This window comes from Myotis davidii, unplaced genomic scaffold, assembly GCF_000327345.1.
Source record: "Myotis davidii unplaced genomic scaffold, ASM32734v1 scaffold637, whole genome shotgun sequence".
NCBI lineage: Eukaryota > Metazoa > Chordata > Mammalia > Chiroptera > Vespertilionidae > Myotis > Myotis davidii.
This window is the reverse complement of record NW_006289494.1, coordinates 282,048-307,006: the sequence shown is the minus strand read 5'-3', so window position 1 is coordinate 307,006 and position 24,959 is coordinate 282,048. Positions and strand designations below refer to the sequence as shown.

Sequence of the window (24,959 nt, the reverse complement as noted above, 5' to 3'; positions counted from 1 at the left end):
AGAAGTAAAGAATAATGAGAGTTAAGTGGAGCATATAAAAATTCCTGAAATAGACTTGTGACCTCTTAGAATATACTTTTAGCAGCTAGATTGTAGAAGGTTATAGAAGGGGAAAGATATGTGGTAAGAACATAGGTACAGCGCATTTGTTCTAGAACCTGTCAGAGAAAAGGAGAGAAATGGTTTGGTAGTTTCAGAGCATAGTGGTCAAGTGCATGTGCAGTGAAAATACGAGGTTCTGTGCATGCTGGAAAACAGAGGGGGAGTAGTCAGTGTGAGAGAGAAGTCAAGGGAGGAAGATGGTCCATGCAAGAAAATAAGAGGACTGATGGCTTCAGTTTCAGGAAAGAGGAGGTCACTCTCTAACAGTGTGGGTCAGTGGTAGATGACAAATCATGTAAACTTGGTGTACTTTGAATCCTAGGTCAATTTAAATTAAAGAAATAAAATCTTTATGTTACTTTCTAAACAGAGCTGTTGTATCTTTTTACCGTTTTTAAAAGATAGAGTTTAAAATAACCTAAAATATTCTAGTGTTTTCATAGTGCTGGAACATTTCTACAATATTATCTGCCTTGAAAGGTGTGAAATTTTATTTGAGCCCAGAGTAATTTGTCATTTGTTGCTTCATTCTTGGTCTATTTTTCTCTTTATTCTCACATTGAATTTTATTTATTTTGTTAGCTTTTATTGTTAAAGGAAAGATCTTGAAAACTTTCAATCCTGAACGGTGTTTGAGCAAAACAAAATATCCCTTTCTAATATTGGAATATGACATATTCAAAATTAACTGTCTACATATAGCTTAAATAAAAGGGCTTTGTAACCATAAAAACCATAGAATTTTAGATATAGAAGAGGTTTTCATTCAGCATTGCTGGTTCAGGTCCCCCATTTTCAGATGAAAAAGAGGGTTGAGAAAGAGAGATGATCTGAAATAAATTGTAAAAATGGGTGCCATAGGTGAAATCAGTAAATCAGTGACCAGTCAAATTGAAATGAATATTGTATTGTTTTATTAGCCAAAAGGAAATTTTGAAAGAATAGCAACTGTTTATTGTGTGCCTATTACTGAAAGGTCTGAAGTAGGTATTGGTCGCATGCTACCATGAGAAAAGAAATTAGCACTTATACTTACCCTCATATATGTGCATATTTATTTTAATCCTCACCCAAGGATATTTTTTCCATTGATTTCTAGAGAAAGTGAAAGGCAGGGAGGAGGGACACGCACGCGCACACACAGACACACAGACACACGCGCGCGCGCACGCGCGTGCGCACGTCAGTTGGTTGCCTGCCACATGTGTCCCTACAGGGAACACATATATATGCCTGAAGCCAAAATATATGCCCTTGACCAGGAATCGAACGCTCAACCTTTGATCTGCAGGCTGACGCTCTAATCACTGAGACAAACTGGCCAGGGCTAAAATTTTTAAATATATAATATGGTATGTGGGTAGGGCAAAATTAAAAAAATATAAATGGGTTTGCATTGAAAAGCAAGTCTCCCTTTCATCACTTTCCCTCAGTCCCTCTGCTCCTCTTATACGTTAGTTCAGATAGTTGGTGCCTTTTAAAACACCAACTTTAAAAAACATGCAGGTTTTTTGGTTTTCGTTTTTGTTTTCTTCCTTAAGTGATAGCATACTGTAAACACTATCCTTTTGAATAGTTTCATGTTAGTATGTATAGCGATGCCTCATTTTTAAAGAAGGGGCACTAAGTTCTTATATGCTACAAGATACGTTTATATTCTGTGTACTTGAAGGACATGTTGACTGGGTATAAAATTGAGGGGCAACATTCTTTATTTTTAGTTTCGAGACCGTAGGACTTTGTGGGCTCCTGTGATCATGTTGCTCTTGAGAAATTAGGTTGGCCTGAGGTTTTTTTCTTGCTTGTGCATGAATTTTTATCTTTGCCGAAACGCCCACATAATTTTTCTTTATTCTTAAAGTTCCATAAACATCATTCTACACCTTCACACTTTTATTTATTTTGAAAAGTTTTACCTTTCATATCTTTGAACTTATATCCATTTTTTAAATCCTTTTTGAATAAGACTTTTGCATTTTCTTTGGATCCCATTTCTCCCTTCTTCATATCTGTTGTCTTCTCTATAAATTTCTTTTATATTGTTGGTCTTTTCTGTTTTGTTTTATATGATTTCTCCATGTGCTTGTCTTTTTAGTAACATTCTATTTTTGGTTGTTTCTTAACATGACTTTTATCTTTATAATGTTTTTTTTTCTTCTTTTTTTTTTTTCTGTGTTCTACCAGCTTGATTTTCATTTCCTTCTGTTGTTGTATAATCTCTTCTTTGAACCTTTGTTTTTCTTCTTTGAGCTCACTTTTTAAAAGAGGGGTCACATTTCCTATGGTTGTCTTTGAGACTTTGTAGAATTATTTATCTGAACACTTCCTGTGTTTCTTTGAGTAGTTTTGGTGTTATATGCTCTTAGTTACCATTTTCTCTTTATAAGAATATTTTTTTGCAATTAGTGTGCAAAGATCCAATATTGGTTATTCTGATTATTATTTATGTTGCATTAGGGCAGATGGTTGGGTGTAAGCATGGGTAACCTGCAGCTTTTCCTTGTTAAGTTTGTTACCTGAGTGGCCCCTCACTAAGTCCGTTATTTTCTTTGTCCTAGGTTTCATTTCCCATTTGCTTTTGGCATTGAAAAGATAGAGTGGCATGTTCTGTGTCAGAATAAGGAAATGCTACTTTACTTCTACTGCTTCAGGCACTTTGGGGTCAAAAATTAGGTGTGAACAATTATATGAGGCATAGTAACAAGAATTCTTTAGTTCTTTTGCTCCTACCTTTCTATGGTATTAAAATGTGGCTCAAAGAAACATTTCCTACCTCTAATACGGCTTTTACTTACATCTAGATTTCACACATTGAATGATAGATTCAATAGAATAATTGCATCTGATGATTAAAATTATGTTTTTTTGAGAAATCTGTTTACTGCTTGAGGCCTGAGAAAGCATATGATAGCTTCCAGCATATTCTCTTTCCTCATTAAAATTTGCATATATATTTCATAGTTTATGATTTGGAACTATAATAGCTTCCTTTCTTCAATTATATAGTGAAGTTGCAAAATTATACTCATTACTTACTAGGTATACAAGGAAATGTTTATTTCCTATCACATGTAATCTTCTCATAAGCCCTCTACCTGTAGTAGGGCGCAGGGGGGAAAACTTGGCAGTAAACAGGGTCTTGGACTCTTGGTTTAAACAGTCTCAGGTGCCACAGTGCTTCAGGCCTCTTCCTCTTCCTCCAGCTTCCACTAAGCTGTGGCCTTTGGGTGCATGTAAAAGGGGCCTTTGGGGAGGTGGTCAGACTCCCCTCATAACTATGGAGGTAAAGACAGCTCAGACCCACACTGTCCTTACAAGGAGAACCTGGACTGGTGACTGCTGAGTCATGATTCATCCTCTTTGTCATTGAAGAGGCTTCTGCTACCCACAGTCCTGCTCACAGTCATGGAGTCCCCTGTGCAATACACGGTCTTTGTCCTGACTTGGACCTTCTCTAGTCATCCTACTAGGACAGGTAGGATGGGTTCCCACCATGATATCTAGCCTCTCCCTCCCTCCATGGTGCACTCTTGCTATGACACCAGATGCCACATTAGGGATGCCATGAAACCTAGAGCCTTTCCTACATTGTTCTCCAGAAGAAGTCCTCCAGCCTAGATGTTTTTAGAGTATGTACTTGTTACCTGTCAGAATATTTTCACCCACCTGTCTATACTGCCCTGTCTGTTCCCTCATAGCCCTTTTCAGTCAAAGTTATTCTCCTACCCTTAACTCCTAGAAACCACTGATCTGTCACTTAGTGTCACATTAAAGGAATCATGCAGCATATACTCCTTTTGTGTCAGCATATACTCTTTTGTCAGCTTTCTTTCACTTAGTGTAATGCCTTTGAGATGATTATTGCTAATTACTTTTTCATTGTATGGATATACTTTATTTGGTTACCCATTAATCAATTTATTGGGCTTTTTTTTTCAGTTTGTGGCTGATGTAACAGTCTGATATACATTCTGCTATCATAAATGAACCTCGATGCAGTCATGTGTAGTTCTTTGTATGTACATATCTTTTCACTTTTCTGGAGTTTTCTGAAGTGGGTCTACTATTTTTCATTCTTCCAACAATAAATGAAAATTCTAATTGTCCCACATCTTTATCAGCTCTTAGTATTTTATCACTCTTTTTCTTTTAGCCATTCTGATGGCTGTGTAGTGCAATTTCATTATAGTTTTAATTTTCCTTTTCTTAATGATCAATCAGTGATGTGCTTGTCATTTGTTTTTCTCCTTTGATGAAGTCTCTGACCAAATTTTTTGCCCATTAACAAAAATGTAGTAGTTTTTCTTATTGAGTTATAAGTGAGAGTTACTTGTGTATTTTTTATATAAGTCCTTTATCAGAAATGTATTCTGTAGATATTTTCTCTCAATTTGTGGCTTGATTTTCCTTTTCTTATGTGTCTTTCAAACAGAAATTTATAATTTTGATAAAGTCCAGTTCACCTACTTTTTCTTGTTAGATTTTTATTTTTTGTGTCCTAAGAAATCTTTGCCTGGTGCTAGGTCATTCATAAAGATTTTCTCTCATGTTTTCTTTCTGAAGTTTTAGGTTTTACATTTAATTTTAATAGTTTTGAATTTTTTGATGGTGTGAGGTTTATTTTTTTTACTATAGATGTTCAATTTGTTGACAAACTATATTTCCACATTTACTAACTTGGCACTTTTTGGGAAAATCAACTAGCCATTTATGTATGGGTTTCTGAACTCTGTTTTGTTCTATTAATAAATATGTCTATTCTTACACCAGTGTCTTGATTACTGTACCTTTGGTTGTTTTTCAAAATTCTTCAATATTCTATATATTAATTAGAATCAATTTATCAATTTCTACTGAAAAAACAAAGCCTGCTAGATTTTAAAAATTGGGATTACACTGACTATATAGATCAATTTAGGAGATAACATTTAATAATACTAAAACTCTTCTAATTTATGAACATTTTATATGCATATATATCCATTTTTAGGTTGTCTTTATCAGAACAGTTCTGCTTTTAATTTTTGAAAGAATAGCATTCCCTCCTCTATTTTTTTGTTACTTATTAAATAGCTTTATTAAAATATAATTCACATGCCTTACCATTTGTCCATTAAATTGTACAATTCATTGGCTTGTAGTATATTCAGAGTTGTGTAACCCTCACCACAGTCCATTTTAGAACATTTTTATAATGCCCAATAAGGCCCATTACCCATAGTTGCCACCCTCAACCCCCCATCCATTTCCACCACTCTCCCCCACCCTTGCTCAAGGCAACCACTAATTTACTTTCTATAGATTTTCTCTTCTGGACATTTCATATAAATGGAACTATATAACTGTGGTCCTCTGTGACTGGCTTCTTTCAGTATCATGTTTTCAGGTTCATTCATGTTGTAGCATGTATCAATATTTCATTTCATTTTATTGCCAAATGTTATTCTCTTGTATGGATATAGCACATTTTGTTTGAACATTCATAAAAATGTTTTATTTCAGGTTGTATTAAATTTGTTCTCCCTCTAATATGATTTTAGTAGATTAGTGTGTGTGTGTATGTGTGTGTGTGTGTGTGTGTGTGTTCCCGCTTCATATGCCCTAAAGATGGCAATTGTAGTTTCATTCTATTAACCCTTTGGATTTGAAATTAGTGTCAAATACAAATTTTTAATAATTATTCAAAATTCTTTTTTATGCATCTAGCTTCTTTTTTGACAAAGAAAACTTTGTAATTGATTATTGAGCTTTTTTTTAACCTTTTACATTTAGAAGCCATTTCAAAGCAAATATTTTCAGTTTTATAAGGTATTTTTAGCACTTACTGTTTCTAACCTGTCTGTTTTGAGTTTCTTTTGGCAATCTTTCATTATAAGGAGATATTTAATTTGGGGAAAGGGGCTAAATAGGATCATTTAAAATGTATTAGTGCTGCTTTAATCAAAACTACAAGTCTTTCTGCTTCTCAGATCTTTATCATGTGATTTAATAATAATTAATGTATGAGATAGTATGATTATCTGACCTTATTTTTGAAACTTACTTAAGAGTAGGGTAGTAAAACCATTAGAGACAGGGGAAGGGAGAAAATATTTAGGAACTACCATAACCGATATATTGGTAGAGTCTTTCATATGTTAACTTACTTAATTTTTATAGTTGGACAGATATTTTTACTATATTATAGTTTGGAAACTAAAGCTCAGGCTGATTATACTCCAGCTTTAGTAAACAACTCTAACTTAGTAAAACATCTATCAAGTGAGACTCAAGTGTACAGCATAGTTGTTAGACACTCATATACTTTACAAAGTGGTCCCCCCATATTTCAAGTACCCACCTAGCACCATACATAGTTATTCATACAAAAATAATATTGAATATGAACTGTAATTCAAGAGTAAACTTAAAAAATATATCAAGTGAGACACAGGGCAGTCTAATTCCAAAGCCATTGTTTTCTTTGTGTATTTTTTGTTTGTTTCTCCTCCCCACCCCCAGTTACTAAATGATACTGTATATACAGGGAGACCACTAAATCTGAAAACACAAGTGAGTAGATAATACAGGAGTGGGCCAAAGTAGGTTTATAGTTGTGACTACATGAAAGTTTATTCATGTATTATTATTTATTAACTACTAGAGGCCCGGTGCACGAAATTCCCTAGGCCTTGCCAGCAATCAGGGCTTATGAGGGCCATCTTGCCCAGTCCCAATCGGGGCTGGGCCAGTTGGGGCCTGCCGGCTGCCAGCCAGGGCCTGCCGGATAGGGCAGGAGGGACAGGGAGAGGGACTGTGGGAGGTTTGCTGGCTGGGGGGAGGAATTGGGGGAGGTTGGCTGGCTGTGGGAGGTTGGCTATGGGAGCGCACTGAGCATCTGCCCCCTGGTGGTCAGTTCGCATCATAGCAACTGGTTGACCGGTCGTTCCGGTCATTCAGTTGTGATGGTTGCCTAGGCTTTTATATAGATTGTGTGTTTTTTCATATGAACAACTGTAAACCTATTTTTGCCCACCCCATATATGTCCTGTTGATATTTCATTACATAGCCAGTAGCATATCTTTGATCTATACTTTATGACCACATTACAGAGAAAATATACATAAATAAGTACTTACTCAAACAAATACAGTATAAAGTCTGTATTTTCTTTAATCAGTGAGTGTCTTTCAAGAGAATCAAGTGAGTGTGGGAATTTTTAGGGATCATATATCTTGGCTCTGCTAAAGGTTTATTTTGAAACTTCAACAAACTTAAATATCTCTTTGTTAGGTAGTTTACTGTAAACTTAAAATAATAATGTTATGTTTATTAAAAATCTCATTTTTAGCTCATTAAAGAGTTAGGGAATGAGTGAGTAAAAAGGAAGAAATAACTAATAGTACTTTAATTTTTAAATTAGTTTTTATTTATTTCTTCAGTTGCTTTTATGTTATTTATTTGAAAGTTAACATTTTTCTCTTAAGAATACCTGTTTTAAAAAATCATAGGTTTTTTTGTATCTTCATGACTGATAACTTGATGATCAGCAAAAATATGACAGAACTTGCAAAGTTCAAATGGACTTTTAATTCTCAGTACCAAATAATTTTACCTAATTAAAGCTTCTGTTTAATTAAGATAACAATACATAGTCCTTCATTAAAACTAGCACAGAAAAGTTTTTTCTTGGTCCTTAGAGAGGATATTATATTCAGGCCCTGTTGTGTGGGTTGCAAAATGTCACTGGAATTTATATGCATTACTTGTCTAATTGCAGTAAATGTAGCATGTCCGGATAGGCTTAGAGTTAGAAGGCTGTTTGTTACTTACTGGAAATTACTTGAAACCTCAGTACCCACAGGCAGCTGTGCTCAGGCCCTTCAGCTCTCCCCAGAGATGGCTGAGAAGACGCTGTTGGACCCTGTCTTTCATGGTGGGAGCAGTAAACATGACAGGTTGTTTGGGAGCCATCTGTTTAAAATGGCTGCTGCTTTGCATGTAGCAATGAACTTGAGATCAGTTTTCTGTCTTTCTTCCTGGTAACAGTCTTATTTGGTGTCACAACAGGTGGAAGTTGATGGGTCGAAACTAAATGTGACCAGCACGTGGAACCTGGCTTCACCCTTATTATCTGTCACCGTTGATGGCACTCAGAGGACGATACAGGTGAGTGTTGGGAGGGTTTACCTAGAGGACTGCGTTAAGTCAGAGGTCCTTATCAGCGTCTGTGTGGTTAATGCTTACAGACATGCTGGGGAAAAGCTGCATTTTATCACCGTGTACATTGGATGGTTTTTCTTATTTTAGAGAATCTTGAGTTAATTCTTATTCCAAGAAAACACAGTTTTCCTTTTTCAGGCAACTCAGGAAGGGTAGTGTATTATATTTTGTTACAGATAACACATTCTGCATGCTTTTCTAAAACTATTAGATTAGTAGTTTTCCTTGCCGTTGTGGATTTTCAGTTGTAAAAGATGACTGATTTATTATCTTCCTTTTCTGTGTAATTGAAATGTGTAGTATCAGATCATCAGAAATATGAGCTATTCATGTTGGCTTGCCATAGCATGTTGATACCTTTTAAAAATTGAGTAATCTTCATTTGTTAACCTTTCTTTTACCCCCAATATAAAATTTATTGCATTGAGGAGATGCCTTGAAAACCAGGGTTGATTAAATGTTCTTTGTATTCTGTGACCTCCATTTTAAAGTAGGAAGCTGTGAAAGAGATTCTGCCAAAATTCCTCCAGCTCACCTCATAGTTGAGGTTTAAGGTTCCAAGAAAAAACAAAACCGAACGCAATAGAACGTGTGGCTGTCACATGCAAGTAAAAATCATAGGCCTTCCATAGCATTAAAGTCTCACTCTTTTTTTTATGAAAGTGTTTTGACATATTCTTAACTTGATTTTACACAGAAAATAGATTTTTAAAACCTAAAGAAATCAAGAGAATCACAGATAGAGACTGCTCTACACCGGGCTCATGTGTCCCTCTATCTCTATTAGAGACTAGACTATGCAGCAGAGGATTTCAGAACCCCTGCTAAATGGTTGATGACTAAACTAATTTCCAAGCCAGGTTCAACCTGTATGTTTCTAAGGAACAGTAAGTTCTCAGTAATGAGCCCCATATTTAAAATTTGGTTTTATGACTTGTCCCAGTATATTTTTCTCTCATATTTTCTTTCATATTCTAAATATGATGTTAAATGCTTTGAGCCCTTGAAAAAAATCACTGTATAGTTTCGTATCACTTAGTTCTAGTTAGTGTGTCTTCTGAATGCATGGTTTTGTTATGCTTGTTTATGTTCCATAGAGCATGCTCTGCACTGAAGGTGCTGTGGCTCGGGCATCCATGTGATTTGGCCGGGGGACATAGTCTGACCTCTCTGTAGTGAGTAGAGAGACACACAAAGTTCTCTTGTCCAGATCTTGGTATCCTGATACTTTAAGCATCCTTCTCAATGACTATGTGGATATGTGTCTTAATGTCACTTCTACAAGTAGAGCTCCCAGCTAAATTAACACTGGATATATATTTACAATAATCCCCAGAAGTATTTTTTTGGACCATAGGAATATAGTTCAGTAAATTCATTTTTATTCTTTAAGATTTTGTTTAAGAAAAAAGTTAATGTGAAATAAATGACGCTTCAAGGCAGACTCCTTAATTCTTTGGAGAGGTCATTGCTTTCAGTTCAGTGCTCTCTCATTGGAAGGAAATCACCTGGGGAAGTGAATGCTATACTGGAAAAAAAAAAGTCATTTACCTAAAAAATAAAGTAAGGATAATTGTTCCTTATCAGAACAGGTAAATTTTATATACTTTCTGTGGGCATTAGTGTTGACTCTTTTTATCTCCAAAAAATAATAAGGCCTCTATGAAATTACTATTATCATCAGAATAATAACACACAGTGCCTACTGTGTATCAGGTTCAGTTCTAAGCACAGTACTATATTAACTCTTTGCATAATCACAGAAATTGCATGAAGTAGGTACTATTATTTATACTTTTTTGTTAAGTACTGAGGCTCAGAGGAAATCAAGTGACTTGTTCAAGGACCCACAGGTAATGAGGGTAGAGCCAGGATTTAAATCCAAGCAGTCTTACTGAGGACCTGTGGTGTTACGCATTACCCTTTGCTGAGGCAAGCTAAGTAACTGCCCTGTGATTACAAAGCAGGAAGAAGCTGAGCAGCAGTTTGAATCCTGGTAGTGTGACCCCGGACTCTGTGCTTCTAGCCAATATGCCAAGAGTACTTGCCAATTTTCCGATAGAGTTCTTGAAATGACAATTTACCTTTCGTTCATGCTTTAAGCCAATGATGCTCAAACTTTAGTGTGCTTCAAAACCAACTAGAAGATTTGTGAAAACTTAAACTATTAGACTGACCCACAAAGTTATTCTGATTTAGTGGGTCTGGCTGAGGTGTGCATTTCTAATCAGTTCCTAGGGAGTTTTGACCCTGCTGATTCAGGGTCCGCAATTTGAGAACCACCACTTTAAAACTTTGCAATCAGAGAATCAGCTGACAAACGATGAGCAAAAGTGTGGTAAGCAGGAGGCCAAGTCATTTGAAGCCTTGTTAGTTACAGTGTCCACTCTGCTTTATCCTTAGCCAGTGGGACTCATGGAAGAATGATGGGCCTTGGGACCCCACCCATGCACAAATTTCGTGCACCAGGCCTTTAGTAGATTTATAAGAACCATAGGAGAAAGAACTGGTGGCTTCAAAATGTTTTTTATTTCTCTTCCACCTGCCCTTAAGCATAGGCAGATCTTCAAGGTTCATTCCTAACTCCATTTTTCCTCTATGCTGACCTCCTGGGCTCAGTACCTCTAAGCAGTTTAGCTACAAAACTACTACTACAGTGTGTTTGGATTTCTCTTGTACTTGTTGATGGTAAATTCGGAGAACAATAGGATGGATATTACCAAAGGTATTTCAAGTGATTTTACAGTAAGAACTGCTGGGGGTTTTTCCCCTGGATTTTTGCACATACATTTAAACTTTTTATTATTAAATGCTTTATCTACACAAAGCAATATGTATTAATCTTGTAAAAGCTAAAGACTAATGCAATGAACCTGTTTTCCTACCATCTAGATTAAAAAAGGAGCCCTAGCTGGTTTAGCTCAGTGGATAGAGTGTCAGCCTGCAGACGGTAGGGTCCCAGGTTCGATTCTGGCCAAGGGCACAATGTAGTGATATTAATAAGATATATGTGCTGGTGTTTTTCCTCATTTTGTAGTTGGGGAAACTGAGGCTTGTAGGGGATAAATTGCTTGCCCATGGCATTCTGTGATAAATGGAAAAGCCAGAATTTGAACCCAGAAATCTGTGCCCTTAACAATTGCGCTTCATATCCTAGTGAACCTTGGTATCTAGACTTACTTAAGTTTTTCCTGACTGGTGGATTTAAATGGTATCTCTTTGTGGTTTTAACATATATTTCCCTGACTGTTAAAGACAGTGAGCATTTAAAATATGTTTATTGACAGACCTATTCTGTCTTCTGCAAGATGCCTGTTCATGGTTTTTGCTCATTTTTAAATATTGAATTGTTTGTCTTTGATTCATAAAAGTTCTTTATATTGTGTGAATTGTTATTTATATGTGTTTCAAAAAACTTTCCCAGTTTGTAGTTTGTGTTTTTACCTTTTTAAATTACCCAAGTGAAGTTTTAAATCACAGATTTAATATCAGAATTTTCACTCTTTTCCTTTATGGTTTGTGTGTTGGATTAAAAACCCTCTTCTACTCCCAAGCTCATAAAGATGTTGCCTATATTTTCTTATAAATCTTTTCAATTGTGTGTTCTTTCCACATCTAAATCCTTAATCTCCCTGGGATTGATTTTTGTTTATGCTATCAGATCCAGTTTTACTTTTTAAAATGGATAACCAGTTGTGCCAGCACTACTTAGTCATATTTTTCTGCCACTTACTTGCTAGCTACCTTCTCACCTTTCCAACCCCAACATTCTTTAAAAGGCTATTGTTTTCTATGAAGTGTTTCTCAATTAAATATAAGCAAAATGCTGATTTTTCCCTTAATATGAAACTCTGCTTTCACAAATTCTTTGCCAATCACTCTCTTTCATTTTTCATTTACCTTTAGGGAATCCTTAGCTACTTAAAAAGTTTGTGTTTTGCAGAATAAGGGTATCAGGTGATAGTTGAGATACAATAAAGCATGTTCATGAAATGGGAGGTGGATTGGGACGCATGCAGGTAGGGAAGTAATGTGAACTAATAAGCATGGGAAATAGATTGGAGGAGCCCAGTTATGAATGAAAGGTTAGAGCAGCCATGGGCAAACTACGGCCCGCGGGCGGGATCCGGCCCGTTTGAAATGAATAAAACTAAAAAAAAAAAAAAAAAAAAGACCGTACCCTTTTATGTAATGATGTTTACTTTGAATTTATATTAGTTCACACAAACACTCCATCCATGCTTTTGTTCCGTCCCTCTGGTCCAGTTTAAGAACCCATTGTGGCCCTCGAGTCAAAAAGTTTGCCCACCCCTGGGTTAGAGTCTGTGCTTCTCAATTATCAGTGGAGGTACCATTGAAACTTTGTGCAGAGTAAAGTAATGCTTAACAAGTACCTTCTATCTCTTACCCACCCCAGCCCCTGGCAGCCACCATTCTACTTCTGTCTCTATGAATCTGACTACTCTAGGAACCTCATATAAGTGAAATCATGTAGTATTTGTCCCTTTGTGACTGGCTAATTTCTCATAGCATAATGTCTTTAAGGATTATCCATTTGCAGCACCTATCAGAACTTTCTTCCTTTTTAAGGCTGCATAATATTCTGTTGCATGTATATACCATAATTATTTTATCCATTTATCTGCCAATGGACATTTGGGTTGTTTCAACTTTTTGGCTATTGTGAATAATACTGTTATGAACATGGATGTACAAATATGAGTCCCTAGTTTTCTTCTGGGTATATACCCAGAAGTGGAATTGCTGGTTTATATGGTAATTCTAGTTTAATTTTTTAAAGAACCACCATACTGTTTTCCATAGCAGCTGCACCATTTTACATTCCCACCAGCAATGCACGAGAATTTCAATTTCTCTACATTTTCACCAGCACTTGTAATTTTCTGGTGGTTGTTGTTTTTATAATAGCTATTTTAATGGGCGTAGAGTGGCATCTGATTCTGGAATGGGATTTATTTAGTTATTGAAAAAGCACTCAGAGTACTTCCTAATATTTGCCCTTCCCCATCTGTTTTATAGTGTAGCCAATTCATTGCATAAATGGAACTTTTTAATACAAATAGAAGCAACTTTCTTATAATTGTTCTTTCAAACCCATTGTCTCAACTTATTTTTTTCCTCCCCTGTATAATATTATGCAAAATTCTCACTGTGTAAAGTTACTACCAGGTCATAAGTAAGCAGTAGTCTATTTGGGAGCGAGTGTGTTTAAAAGTCTAGTTCATTATAATGTCAAAACTGGTAAAGCTTCTAGACTAGTGATGGCGAACCTTTTGAGCTCGGTGTGTCAGTATTATGAAAAACCCTAACTTAACTCTGGTGCCGTGTCACATATAGAAATTTTTTGATATTTGCAGCGATAGTAAAACAAAGACTTATATTTTTGATATTTATTTTATATATTTAAGTGCCATTTAACAAAGAAAAATCAATCAAAAAAACGAGTTTGCGTGTCACCTCTGACACGCATGTCATAGGTTCGCCATCACTGTTCTAGACTAAGAAGTTTTTATGGGGAAAATGAGAGCTGCTTTCTTCTTTCTTTCTTTACATCCTCTCCCCTGTCTTACCTCTATCTGGGGTCACTCCAAAGTTGCAGTATGGGGTAAAGATGAGAGGTGCACAGCAGGAAGAACTATGTTGACACTGGGAGATGTAATGTTATTCATTTTGGGGGGGCTTGACAAATGTCCCAAGCTGGCTAGGGGACATTTAATGTAGATTTGGGGGAATGCCTCACCTGCAGAACCCTTCATGCCTGCTCTGTCTTTTCCAGCTGCCCCAGCATCCTGCTTTTTATCCTTCCAGATGTTCCTGTTAGGCAGGGTCCCTCATTGTGCCCCAGCCTGGGTCTCTTCTGCAGGACCAACATGTAAGCCATAGAAGTAGTTATAGATCCTTGCCTCACCAAATCTACTCTTCTTGTTCTGTCACCAAAAGGATTGCTTATCTTCTCTATGTGTCCCTCAAAATCCAGGAGATACCTGGAAAGCCAAGTGATTCTCACAAAACCCCTCTCACATAGCTTAAAGTGTTCAACCATGAATTCTTAGCTTAAGAATTCAACTCCTCCCTCCCTCCCTTCCTTTCTTTCTTCCTTTCTTTTTATTGAATTTATTGGGGTGACATTGGTTAATAAAATTATATCGATTTCAGGTGTGCAATTCTGCAGTACATTATCTGTATGTCGTTTTGTACTAAGGGTGTGTTCACCACCCCAAAACAAGTCTCCTTCCATCACCATTTAACCCCTCTTTACCTTCTTCTACCTCCCACTCCTTTCCCTCTGGTAATCGCCATATTATTGTCTGTGTTTGAGTTTGTGTGTGTGTGTTTTTATTTGTTTGTTTTTGCTTAATCCCTTCACCTTTTTCACCCAGCCCTGCAACACCTCTCCCCTCTGACAGCTGTCAGTCTGTTCGCTATCTATGAGTCTGTTTCTATTTTGTTTGTTAGTTTATTTTTCATTAGATTCCACATATGAGTGAAACTTATTTTTCTTTGATTGGATTATCTCCCTTTTGACCTTCTTGCATAATCTCTTCAGGTGAAAGATGGGTGATTCCTGGTTTCACAGTTTCTTAGCATGTTTTACCAGGGAGCCTAGTCTATCATCATTCTTAAGAATAAGTAAACATTTTGTTTTATTGCTGAATTCCTGTGACTACATAAGTAGTAACACTTAATGTCTTTATCTGATTAGATAATGGAATACTTAGGGAATACCTTTGCTTTAGGAATTTGCTGTTTATTCATTCAATCAGATCCCATTGTCTACTTATTTTTCTGTTTTTTTATTATTAAATTTTATATTACCCATTAATTTCTTTAAAAAATTGTGTTTGGGCATGTACCATCATTTGGATAATTAATTTTATAGGTTACTAACTCATTTTCATTGTTTTAAACCACCTATTTAAGTTTTAATTTGACCTTGAATTCTCACTGCCTGGCAGAGTTCTTGGCACGTGTAGAGACTCATTAACTGGGGATGACAGGCTGAATGGGTAGTCCTCCTGTATTTTGTAATTTCACAAATAAATCTGTTTTATCCATACCTTAATTTTAAGATTTAGATTTTATTTCTTCTAAGTCTTCACCGAATTAAGCCAGGTTCATAAGATGGCCTTCTTGGCCATTTTATCAGTTCTTTCTAATTCCTGATCTTTCAACATTTGCATATACTCTACTAGATAACGTGGCTGTTTGATCTCTGCAGATGCAGAATCACTGTAGTTTCTGTGACAGCAAAGAAAAACAAGAGGGCTCCCAAGGACCTGCCCACTGAAGGATCTTATCAAAGTATGTTCCTTTCCAGTTGAGTTAATGCCTTTCCTACTTGCCTTCATTAGGTGATAGGTGTAAAGAAAGGCCCACCTCAGGCTATATCTGATTTCTCTTACTCAGAGGCTCGTGCACACACTGTTCATACTCCCTCTCACCCAGGGTCACTAATCATTGTTAGTAACTTCAAGGATAGAGGCAGTGAAGCATCTATTTGAAAGGAGGGTCATATATTTTGAAATAAAGTAATCCTATATAATAAGAGCCTAATATGCTAAGTGTCCAGTCATCCCGTCGGCCATTCAACCAATCAAAGCGTAATATGCTAATGATATGCTAAGGCCGCGTAACTGCTTGCTATGATGTGCTCTGACCACCAGGGGGCAGACAGTTGACCAGTTGCTATGACATGCATGCACTCACCACCAGGGGGCAGACACTCTGACCAGTAGGTTAGCTTGCTGCTGGGTCCAGCCAATCAGGACTGAGTGAGATGGGCTGGACATGCCCTGGAGCCCTCCTGCAGTCCCTCTCTGGCTGGCCAACCTCTCATGTCCCTCGGCCCCGACTGTGCACTGGTGGGGTCCCTCAGCCTGGCCTGCTCCCTCTCGCAATCCGAGACCCCTCTGGGGATGTCGGAGAGCTGGTTTCAGCCCAATCCCACAGGCCAGGCTGAGGGACCCCATTGGTGCACGAATTGGTACACTGAGCCTCTAGTCTATAATAATCCTATCTAATAAAAGACAAAAAGGGTAATTGACCATACCTTCACTACGCCTCCCATTGGCTAATCAGCGAGATAGGCAAATTAACCACCAACCAAGATAGCGGACGGCAGCCATACAGCTGAAGCGAGCAAGAGGCTTGCTTGCTCTAGTGATGAAGGAAGCCAAGGTTCCCCGCCTGCTGCGGCCCGGCTCTGAGCTCCGCAAGCAACAAAGTTTTAATTATAGAAGGTAAACAAACCCCAGATACCTGCTTTCAGCAGGCTGTGGCCATGGAGCTGAAGCGAGCAGAAGCTGGCTCTTAGCTCCAGTGATGGCAACAAAGTTTCAATTATAGAAGGTAAACAAACCCCAGATACCTGCTTTCAGCAGGCCATGGCCTCAGAGCTGGAGCAAGCAGGACAGCAACAAAGTTTCAATTATAGAAGGTAAATAAATCCCAGAATTAGAAAAGAAAAAAAGGAGAGGCTGGGATCTTCAGTTGCCGGCCAGCCTGAAAATGGCCCTCAGCCCCTCACCCAGACTGGCCAGGCACCCCAGTGGGGACCCCCACCCTGAAGCGGGTGTGGCCAGCCTGAATACAGCCCTCAGCCCTCATCCAGCCTGGCCAGGCACCCCAGTGGGGACCCCCACCCTGAAGGGGGTGTGACCAGCTGCATGACACCCCCCACCCCCAGTGCACAAATTTTTGCGCACCAGGCCTCTAGTAAAAGTATAGTATGCTAATTAGACCAGACAGCCAAATGACCTTCCGGACATTATTCCAGACGTCCTTCTGGATGAAGCCACGTGGCAGGGGCTGAGGCAGAGGTGGTTAGGGGCGATCAGGGAAGCAGGTGAACAGTTAGGGGCAATCAGGCAGGTAGGCAAGCAGTTGGGGTGATCAGGCAGGTCAGGTGAGTGGTTAGGGGTGATCAGGCAGGCTGGCAGGTGACCGGTTAGGACCCAGCGGTCCTGGATTACAAGAGGGTCCAGGCCGGGCTGAGGGATACCTTCCCCCTGTGCACAAATTTTGTGAACCAGGGCTCTAGTTGATAATAAAGAACTGGGGATAGAAACATTGAAACATCTCAAAGATACTTAGCTCCTCTTCAGAATTTTTATAACTTTTTGTCTAGTTCTTTATCTAATAATTAAAACAAATTTTCCTCAAATATCATCATTCAAAGAAATTAAAATGATAGGATTTCACATTCTTTTTTACCCATTACAATCACTTTTTAATCATTTTCATTACAAATGTAGAGTCCATTAGTAATTATGCTTATTAGATAGATCTTAATGGGATAGGCTGAGAAATAAAAATAATCTGTCATTCTTTTGTGGAAAAATATGTTCTGATTTCCAAATTAGCAATTTAAAAAGTTGTGGAATAAAATAGCATTTCTAATAGAAATCTAATATGAGCCAAATATGCAATTTTTAAATTTCTTAGTAGCTAATTTAAGAAAGTAAGAACAGCCCTGGCTGGTTTCTCAGTGGTTAGAGCATCATCCCATGGCCCAAAGGGTTGAGGGTTCAATCTGGGGCAAGGAGGCAACCAGTCGATGTGTTTCTCTCATGTAGATATAACCCTCACTCCTCCCCCTCTCCCTCTTGCCTCCCTCTCCTCCTTTCCTTCCACTCTAAAATTCAATGGAAAAATAATATCCTTGGGTGAGGATTAAAAAAAAAAAGTAAGAACAAGTGAAATTAATTTTACTAATCCATTTTATTTAACTCAACTTATTGATGAAACAATATAAAAATGATTACTGTGATACCAGAATTGACACATGTACCTGACATGTATACAACAGTAACTTACATAATGGGACAATTAAAGGTAAAATGTAGTCCTACCAAAAAATGAAGTTGTGTTTCACAGAAAAATGTATTACACTGCTTCTGTATTTAAATTAACTAAAATTAAATAAAATAGAAAATCTAGTTTAGTGATAGTTTCACACAACAAATCTTTTTTATTTCCTTCTCAACACTTTAATTATATTATACAGGCAGGAAATCATTCTATTTTTTAAAACTAGTACTAATTTTTGTTAAGCTTCTAAATGAAAATTTTGAAAGGTTGTCAACTAGATGAGAAATTCTTCGGGGTTTTTTTAGTGCTCCCACATGTGTTAATTACAGCTTTGGTTTTTATCTTTTAAAATTAGAAGTAGATGAATTACACTTATTTTTTAACAGAAGAAGGATTTTCTGTGTTCTGTATGTGTTGAACTCGCTGTTTTCTTCATACACCCTAGCACCTTCTTAGTGTGGAGCATGCTGAATGAATAGAACTTTTTTTTTAATTACTGTGACTATTCCTGTGAAGTATTTTTTTTTTTTACACTTGAAAGAGGCTCTTCAATTTTACTTTGAATAACTCAAATAGTTTTCATTTCTTACAACATAATTTGTCTGCTTGGGTTTAATATATTGCTTCTTGTTAGCATTTTACACACTAGATTTTCACTTTGCGCAGTCATGTTGTTTGAACATTTGCAAGCAGAGCCGACTAACTGCTATTGGCCTGTTTCTTTGTGTGGAATGATTTCTTCCATCCACCTGCTCACAGCAGGTTGTCCACAGGCCTGAAGAGTAGCTAACTACTTTTGAAAATATCTTGAGATCCTGCTAAGGTCTAACAATTTCTGCATTTGTGTGCTGTGAAGCTATTCATGGTGTACCTTTGAAGCCTGTTTTCTTTTTATTTCTCATATTCCTGTTTAAATATTTTCAAGAGAAGATAATTTTATTATAAATAACAGTACAAAGCTGATTACAGCACGATTGCATTCTACACTGAATAGGTCATTGATATTCAACTAAGTGGAACTAATTTTCTGTGTTCAAGCAGACAAATTTGGAATAGTGTCCCAGGAACCTCATGTTATTTACTACAGAATACCAGAGTAAATGGGTTACTTGTGAATTGGTTGCAGTGTTACATAGGTTTTATAACATGATAACTTAAAATGTTCAGTAGGCCCATAAGAAATATTATGTAAGAACATGAATATGATAGAAGAGATGTTACTGTGCTTGCAGACTGCATAACTATCTGTGATACATTTGCAAATGCTTGTCCACACAGAATTTGAATAAAGTTTTAAAATTTAATCATAATTTCTGTGTTTGAAGAAAATGAATTGATTTTCACATCACTTGAAAGAAAAAGTGAAATTAAAAATAAGCTATTTCCTTTTTTCAGCTTTTAAAATAGCTCCCACAATCTCTGAGAACTAGTTTTAATCCTAGTAAATATGTATAGAAGTTAAAATAAGTATTTTAATTAGAATATTAAAGTGGCTTATGCTTTTGATTTGAAAGTAATCATCGTATGTTTTTAGTTCCAAAAGAAATGTTTTCCATGTTTTTTAGATACTTCTCCCTACCTCTACCCCTTTAGAATTAGCTGTTATTTTGTGCTATATGCATGTGATTACTCTGGAGACATCAATGCAATATGAAACCATCCATTTAAGATGTATAGGATACATAAATATATAACTTAGAATAAGTAGGGGTTGGTATTTTTTCTAAAGAAGTAGAAAATGAAAGAGTAATTATTAACCATCTTTTCATGTTCCTAAAAACATCAATTACAGTTACACATCTTAGAAACAAGCCCACCACAGAACAGAAATAACTCCTTTCACTGGGCTTCAAAAACTTCCATCCCAATTTAACAGCTGGGATGTAAGTACAACTATAATTTAAAATTTAATTTTGATGCAAATCTACCTGCTTTTGTAATATAGTCATAGCAGTTTTCTTGTCTCTGGTGGCATTTCTTTTATGATTTGGCATTGCTTTTAAATTTTTAATATAATAGGAAAATGTCTTTCTGAATCCCTCCCCACCCCACACATCTATCTGTTAACTAGAGAATGATCTTTAGTAGCTGCCAGAAGAAGAGAATTTTGAATAGTGCAAACACTGATTGTAGTAAACATGGAAAATAATACCAGCAGCTGCACTGGAGACCGATAAGACAAATCCCACAGTAATGGCCTTTAAAACGTATTATCAGGTTGGAAATCAGTGAGGGGAAAAAGAAAACTATTACTATTTCTTCCTCTTACTGTTCTGTGAGATTACTCTTTAAAAGGTGAAATTGCCTCTGATTTTATTATCTTAGGGAGAATTTTTAGAACATTTGATTTTTGTGTGTGAATGCTTTTGCTTTTTTTTCAGTAATTTTGCTAATTTTATATGAATTGATTTAACATTTGTTAAATTATGTGAATAATTTAACAAATGTTAAAATTATTATCTTAAAGTCTTCTAAAAACTTATTTTCTTTCAAGAAAAGAGGCAGTATATTTTGTAGCTGTTGGAGCAGACTATCAAAATAAGAAAAGAAGGAAATGTTTATCTAGCTATGAAGTGCCACTTAAAAAAGAAAAAAGGGTAAAATATTTGGAGGAAATATTTTAGTAAGGATGAAATATATTTCATGAAAATAAAAGCCTTAATTTTTACATTATTTTACTTTTTGCTATGAGCTTATCAAATGGTCCGTTCATATTTGTCTTGGCGTGCTTCAGATTTATTGTAGGCATTTGAGTATTTTGTTCTTGGTGGATCCAAAACCTAATTGTCTTAATCCTAGACTACGGAAAAAGTGTATGTTCCTGTTTCCTATATAACAGCAAATTCCAGTTTTGAATGAAATTTTGTTTTCCTATCTTCTATTACATCAATCCTTATTGCTGAGATATGTTAGGTTTTGGGATCTCTCCTTCTCTCCCTCTCTCCCTCTCTCCCTCACCCCTTTTCTCCCTCTCTCCCTAATCAAGTATATAGATTCCAGTAGTGTGGTATGTGTCGGGGGTGGGGGGGAGGGGGAGAAGCTGATAGCTATTTTGTATATAATTGTAGCCTGCTTTAAACTGAATTTAAGGGCAACTTATTTGGTACTTTTATATCTATGGTTTGCATATTCATTGATAAAATTTAATTGTGTTTTTAATGTTAAAATATGTCTTAAAACCTATTATTTTATGTATTATAAAATTTTATTTGCCTGGGTATCAGTCTAATCCTGTAGGGTAAGGAAAAGGAACTGTTTATATTTTTAGTGTCCCTTACATAGAAAGTAATGTCAAGTGTGACCTATACAGTATTCCAGATCAGAAATTCTTAACCTTTTTAATCTCACGGCACACATAAAGCAATTACTAAAATTCTGCGGCACACCAAAAAGTACATTTTTTCCCTTTGATTTTAGAGAGAGAGGAGGGGGAGAGAGAAACATCAGTTGGTTGCCTCCCCCACATGCCCTGACTGGGGATCCAACCCACACCCTGGGTATGCGCCTTGACTGATAATCAAGCCCACTACCTTTTAGTGTATGAACAATGCTCCAACCAACCAAGCCACGCCCACCAAACAAACAAAAGTAGGTATAATTTGGATTCAGTCACACCCAACAGCTATTGTTGTCTATTGTCTGTTGTCTGTTGTCAATTTTTTTTTTTTTTTTTTTTTTGTCAATCTAGGGAAAAGAGGTCAGTGCCCTGACTAATTGCATGTCTTAAAAATTCTTGTGGCATGGTGGTTCGAAATCGCTGCTCTTGATTCTGGAGATACAACAGTGACCAAGACTTACATGGCAACAGGGGGGTGTAGATACCAAACATTTAAATACATAAAAAAGGTAATATGAGTATTGAGAAGGTTGATGAAGACTATAAAACAGGATAATTCCTAGAAAATGACTAGAGGAGATAGGGTGGGTAGGAAATCCTGTCTGAATATTGACTTGAGACCTATAAGGAGAAGAAGGCAGCTATGCAAAAATCTAGGGGGGGAAGGGCGGGAGGGGAAAGTCCCACGTAGAAGGAATAGCAAGTGCAAAAGCCCTGGGACAGGAAAATACTTGGTTTGTGTGCAGGTCAGAAGGAAGGCCAATGTCTTGAGTATAGTTAGGAGAGTGGAAAAAGATAGGCAGGGACCAGGTGACATAGCATCTTGGTAGGCCAAAGAATTTTGTGTGTTTTTATTCCACACAAAATTGTGAAGCTTTTGAAGAGTTTGAATAGAAGAATAATATGATGTGATTTAAAATTACTGCTGTGAGGAGGCTGAATCACAGGGGATGAGTGGTGGAGACAGGGAAATTGTTTATGTGACCATCGCAGTCTTCCAGGGAGAAGTCCAGCTCACTGTCTGTTATTGTAAGGCTCAGAAGTTGAGTGGTTATTACCTTTTCAGTGGTTGGAAAAGTTAAAAGAAAAATAATGTTTTATGACACATGAAAAGCATATGAGATTCAAATTTCAGTCTGTAAATACAGATTTACCAGAACATGGCCACGTCCATTCGTGTTTATCTTGTCTATGGCTGCTTTTGCGATTTTTGTTGGAAGTAGAACCTTACTGCCCTGCTTTTCCCTATCACCCAGCAGTTCAGTGGCATAGCAGTGGGAAAGTATATTATGATATTTTTTTGTGTGCTCAGGACCAACATTGAAATTTTTCTGTTGGTCCCTCAACCACCACAGTTCCAGCAGCATCTTTTAAACCTCAATGCAAAAGCAGGGGAAATGCCCATATTTAAAAATCCATTTAACTGTTCCTAACCTTTCATTGGAAGTGATTAAACTGCAGCATAATGTTATGCTAAAGGCAAATATCAAGAGAAGAATCTAACAAAATTCTGTCAATGCCTTTCCAAGTGCCAAATAGGTTCAAGTAAAATCACATGCCTGTGGATCAGTGTGGGTATTTGGCAGTAATGTCTGTGGAAAAAGACATTTTCAAAGATGAAATATGTAAAATCTCATTAAAGGTGACATTGAAGTATTACAGAAAAATTGTGCTTAGTTATATTTTGAATGTTACCAAAAATTGTGAAAATTTGTTTTCTCTCTTATTATCTAAGTAGCTACATAATATCCTCAATTTTGCCTTTGGGCTTAAAAAGCCTAAAAGGTTTAGTATATGGCTCTTTGCAGAGAGTTTTCCAACCCTTGACTTAGATGAAGGTGGTAGCAGTGGGGATGGTAGAAGTGAACTGATCTGACATATATGTAGGCGGGAAGGCACAAAAGGTTGACAGTTGGATTAGATGCTGGATGTAAAGAAAGTTAAAGAATTTAGGGTGAACAGCAGAATGAATGAATAGTAATATGTACGGAGATGGGGAACCTCAGGGAGGTGCAGCTTGGGAAGACAAATCAAGAATTCTGTGTGGACTTGGTAGGGTTAATATGTGCATTAGCTATCCAGGTATTGATGTTCAGTTAACAGTTAACTGAGTCTTTAACTCAGAGGACAGATGGTAGTTGGAAACAAATGTGATACATATAAGCTAGGTTTTTTCTTCTAAAAACCATAGATCTGCCACATACAAAGGAATAAAATTGGACACATCGTACACTATATATAAAAATGAACTCAAAGTGGATTAAAGGTCTAAATATAAGATCTAAAACTATAAAACTCATGCCCTAACCGGTTTGACTCAGTGGATAGAGCGTCGGCCTGCGGACTGAAAGGTCCCAGGTTCGATTCCGGTCAAGGGCATGTACCTTGGTTGCAGGCACATCCCCAGTAGGGAGGGTGCAGGAGGCAGCTGATCGATGCTTCTCTCTCATTGATGTTTCTAACTATCCCTCTCCCTTCCTCTCTATAAAAAAATCAATAAAATATAAAATAAATAAATAAATAAATAACCTATAAAACTCCTAGAAGAGAATGTAAGCAGAAAGCTTCTTGACATTGACTTAAGAATGATCCTTTGGATCAAAGTCATAGGCAACAAAAACAAATAGAGACAGATGGGATGACAACAAACTTAAAAACTTCGTGCATCGAAGGATATAATTAACAGTAAAAAGGCATCCTATTGAATGGGAGAAAATATTACAAATTATATATCTGATAAGGAGTTAATATCCAGAATATATGAGGAATTCCTAAACTTAACAAAAACAAAACAACAACAAAAACATAACCTAATTAAAAAATGGCCACAGGACTTGAATGGGCATTTCTCCAGTGATCTTGTACAAATGGACGACAACCATGTAAGCAGATGCTCAGCATGTTAATCATCTGAGAAGTGCAAGTCAAAACTACAGTGAGATACCACCTCACACCCGCTAGGATGGCTACCAACAAGTGTCTGTGAGAACAGAGAAATTAGAACCTTTGTACAATTGGTATGGAAGACAGTATTGGGGTGGTCCTCAAAGAGATTTTGCAGCCATATGATCCAGTAATCCCATTTCTAGGTACACACTGAGTGGCCAGATTATTATGACCACCTGACGTTTGTAGGCACGTTAGCTATAATTTTGCGCTGAAGTTGCTAGAGGGCCAGACCATTATAAATAGGGAAGCAGGTTGTTTACCACGACAGTAAAAGTGATTTTTTTCTGACACGAAAAGACAAATTCTGTATGAACCCACTTACATAAGGTATCTAAAGTAGTCAGATTCATAGAAACACAAAGTATAATGGTAGTTGCCAGGATCCTTGATTCAGTGTGGGCTTGTTTCTCGAGTTTTGGTCTGACAAAATGTTTCACATGGGACATTGCAAAAGAATTCCTGTTGTATCTGTTAATTAGGCACCAAGGTATCGTCCACTTCTTGAAATTTTGTCAGATGATTCCTCAAAAAATGTCT

The 24,959-nt window shown here is 36.9% G+C and overlaps 1 protein-coding gene across 1 annotated transcript in view; it reads left to right on the top strand.

Moving 5' to 3' along the window:
* Nucleotides 1-24,959, top strand: part of PCCA (propionyl-CoA carboxylase alpha subunit) — a 371,281-nt gene that overhangs the window by 279,372 nt on the left and 66,950 nt on the right. Inside the window, exon 20 of the mRNA XM_006761966.2 lies at nt 8,153-8,251. Within this exon, the coding sequence (XP_006762029.2) occupies nt 8,153-8,251 (99 nt within the window). The remainder of the gene's footprint in view (nt 1-8,152; nt 8,252-24,959) is intronic.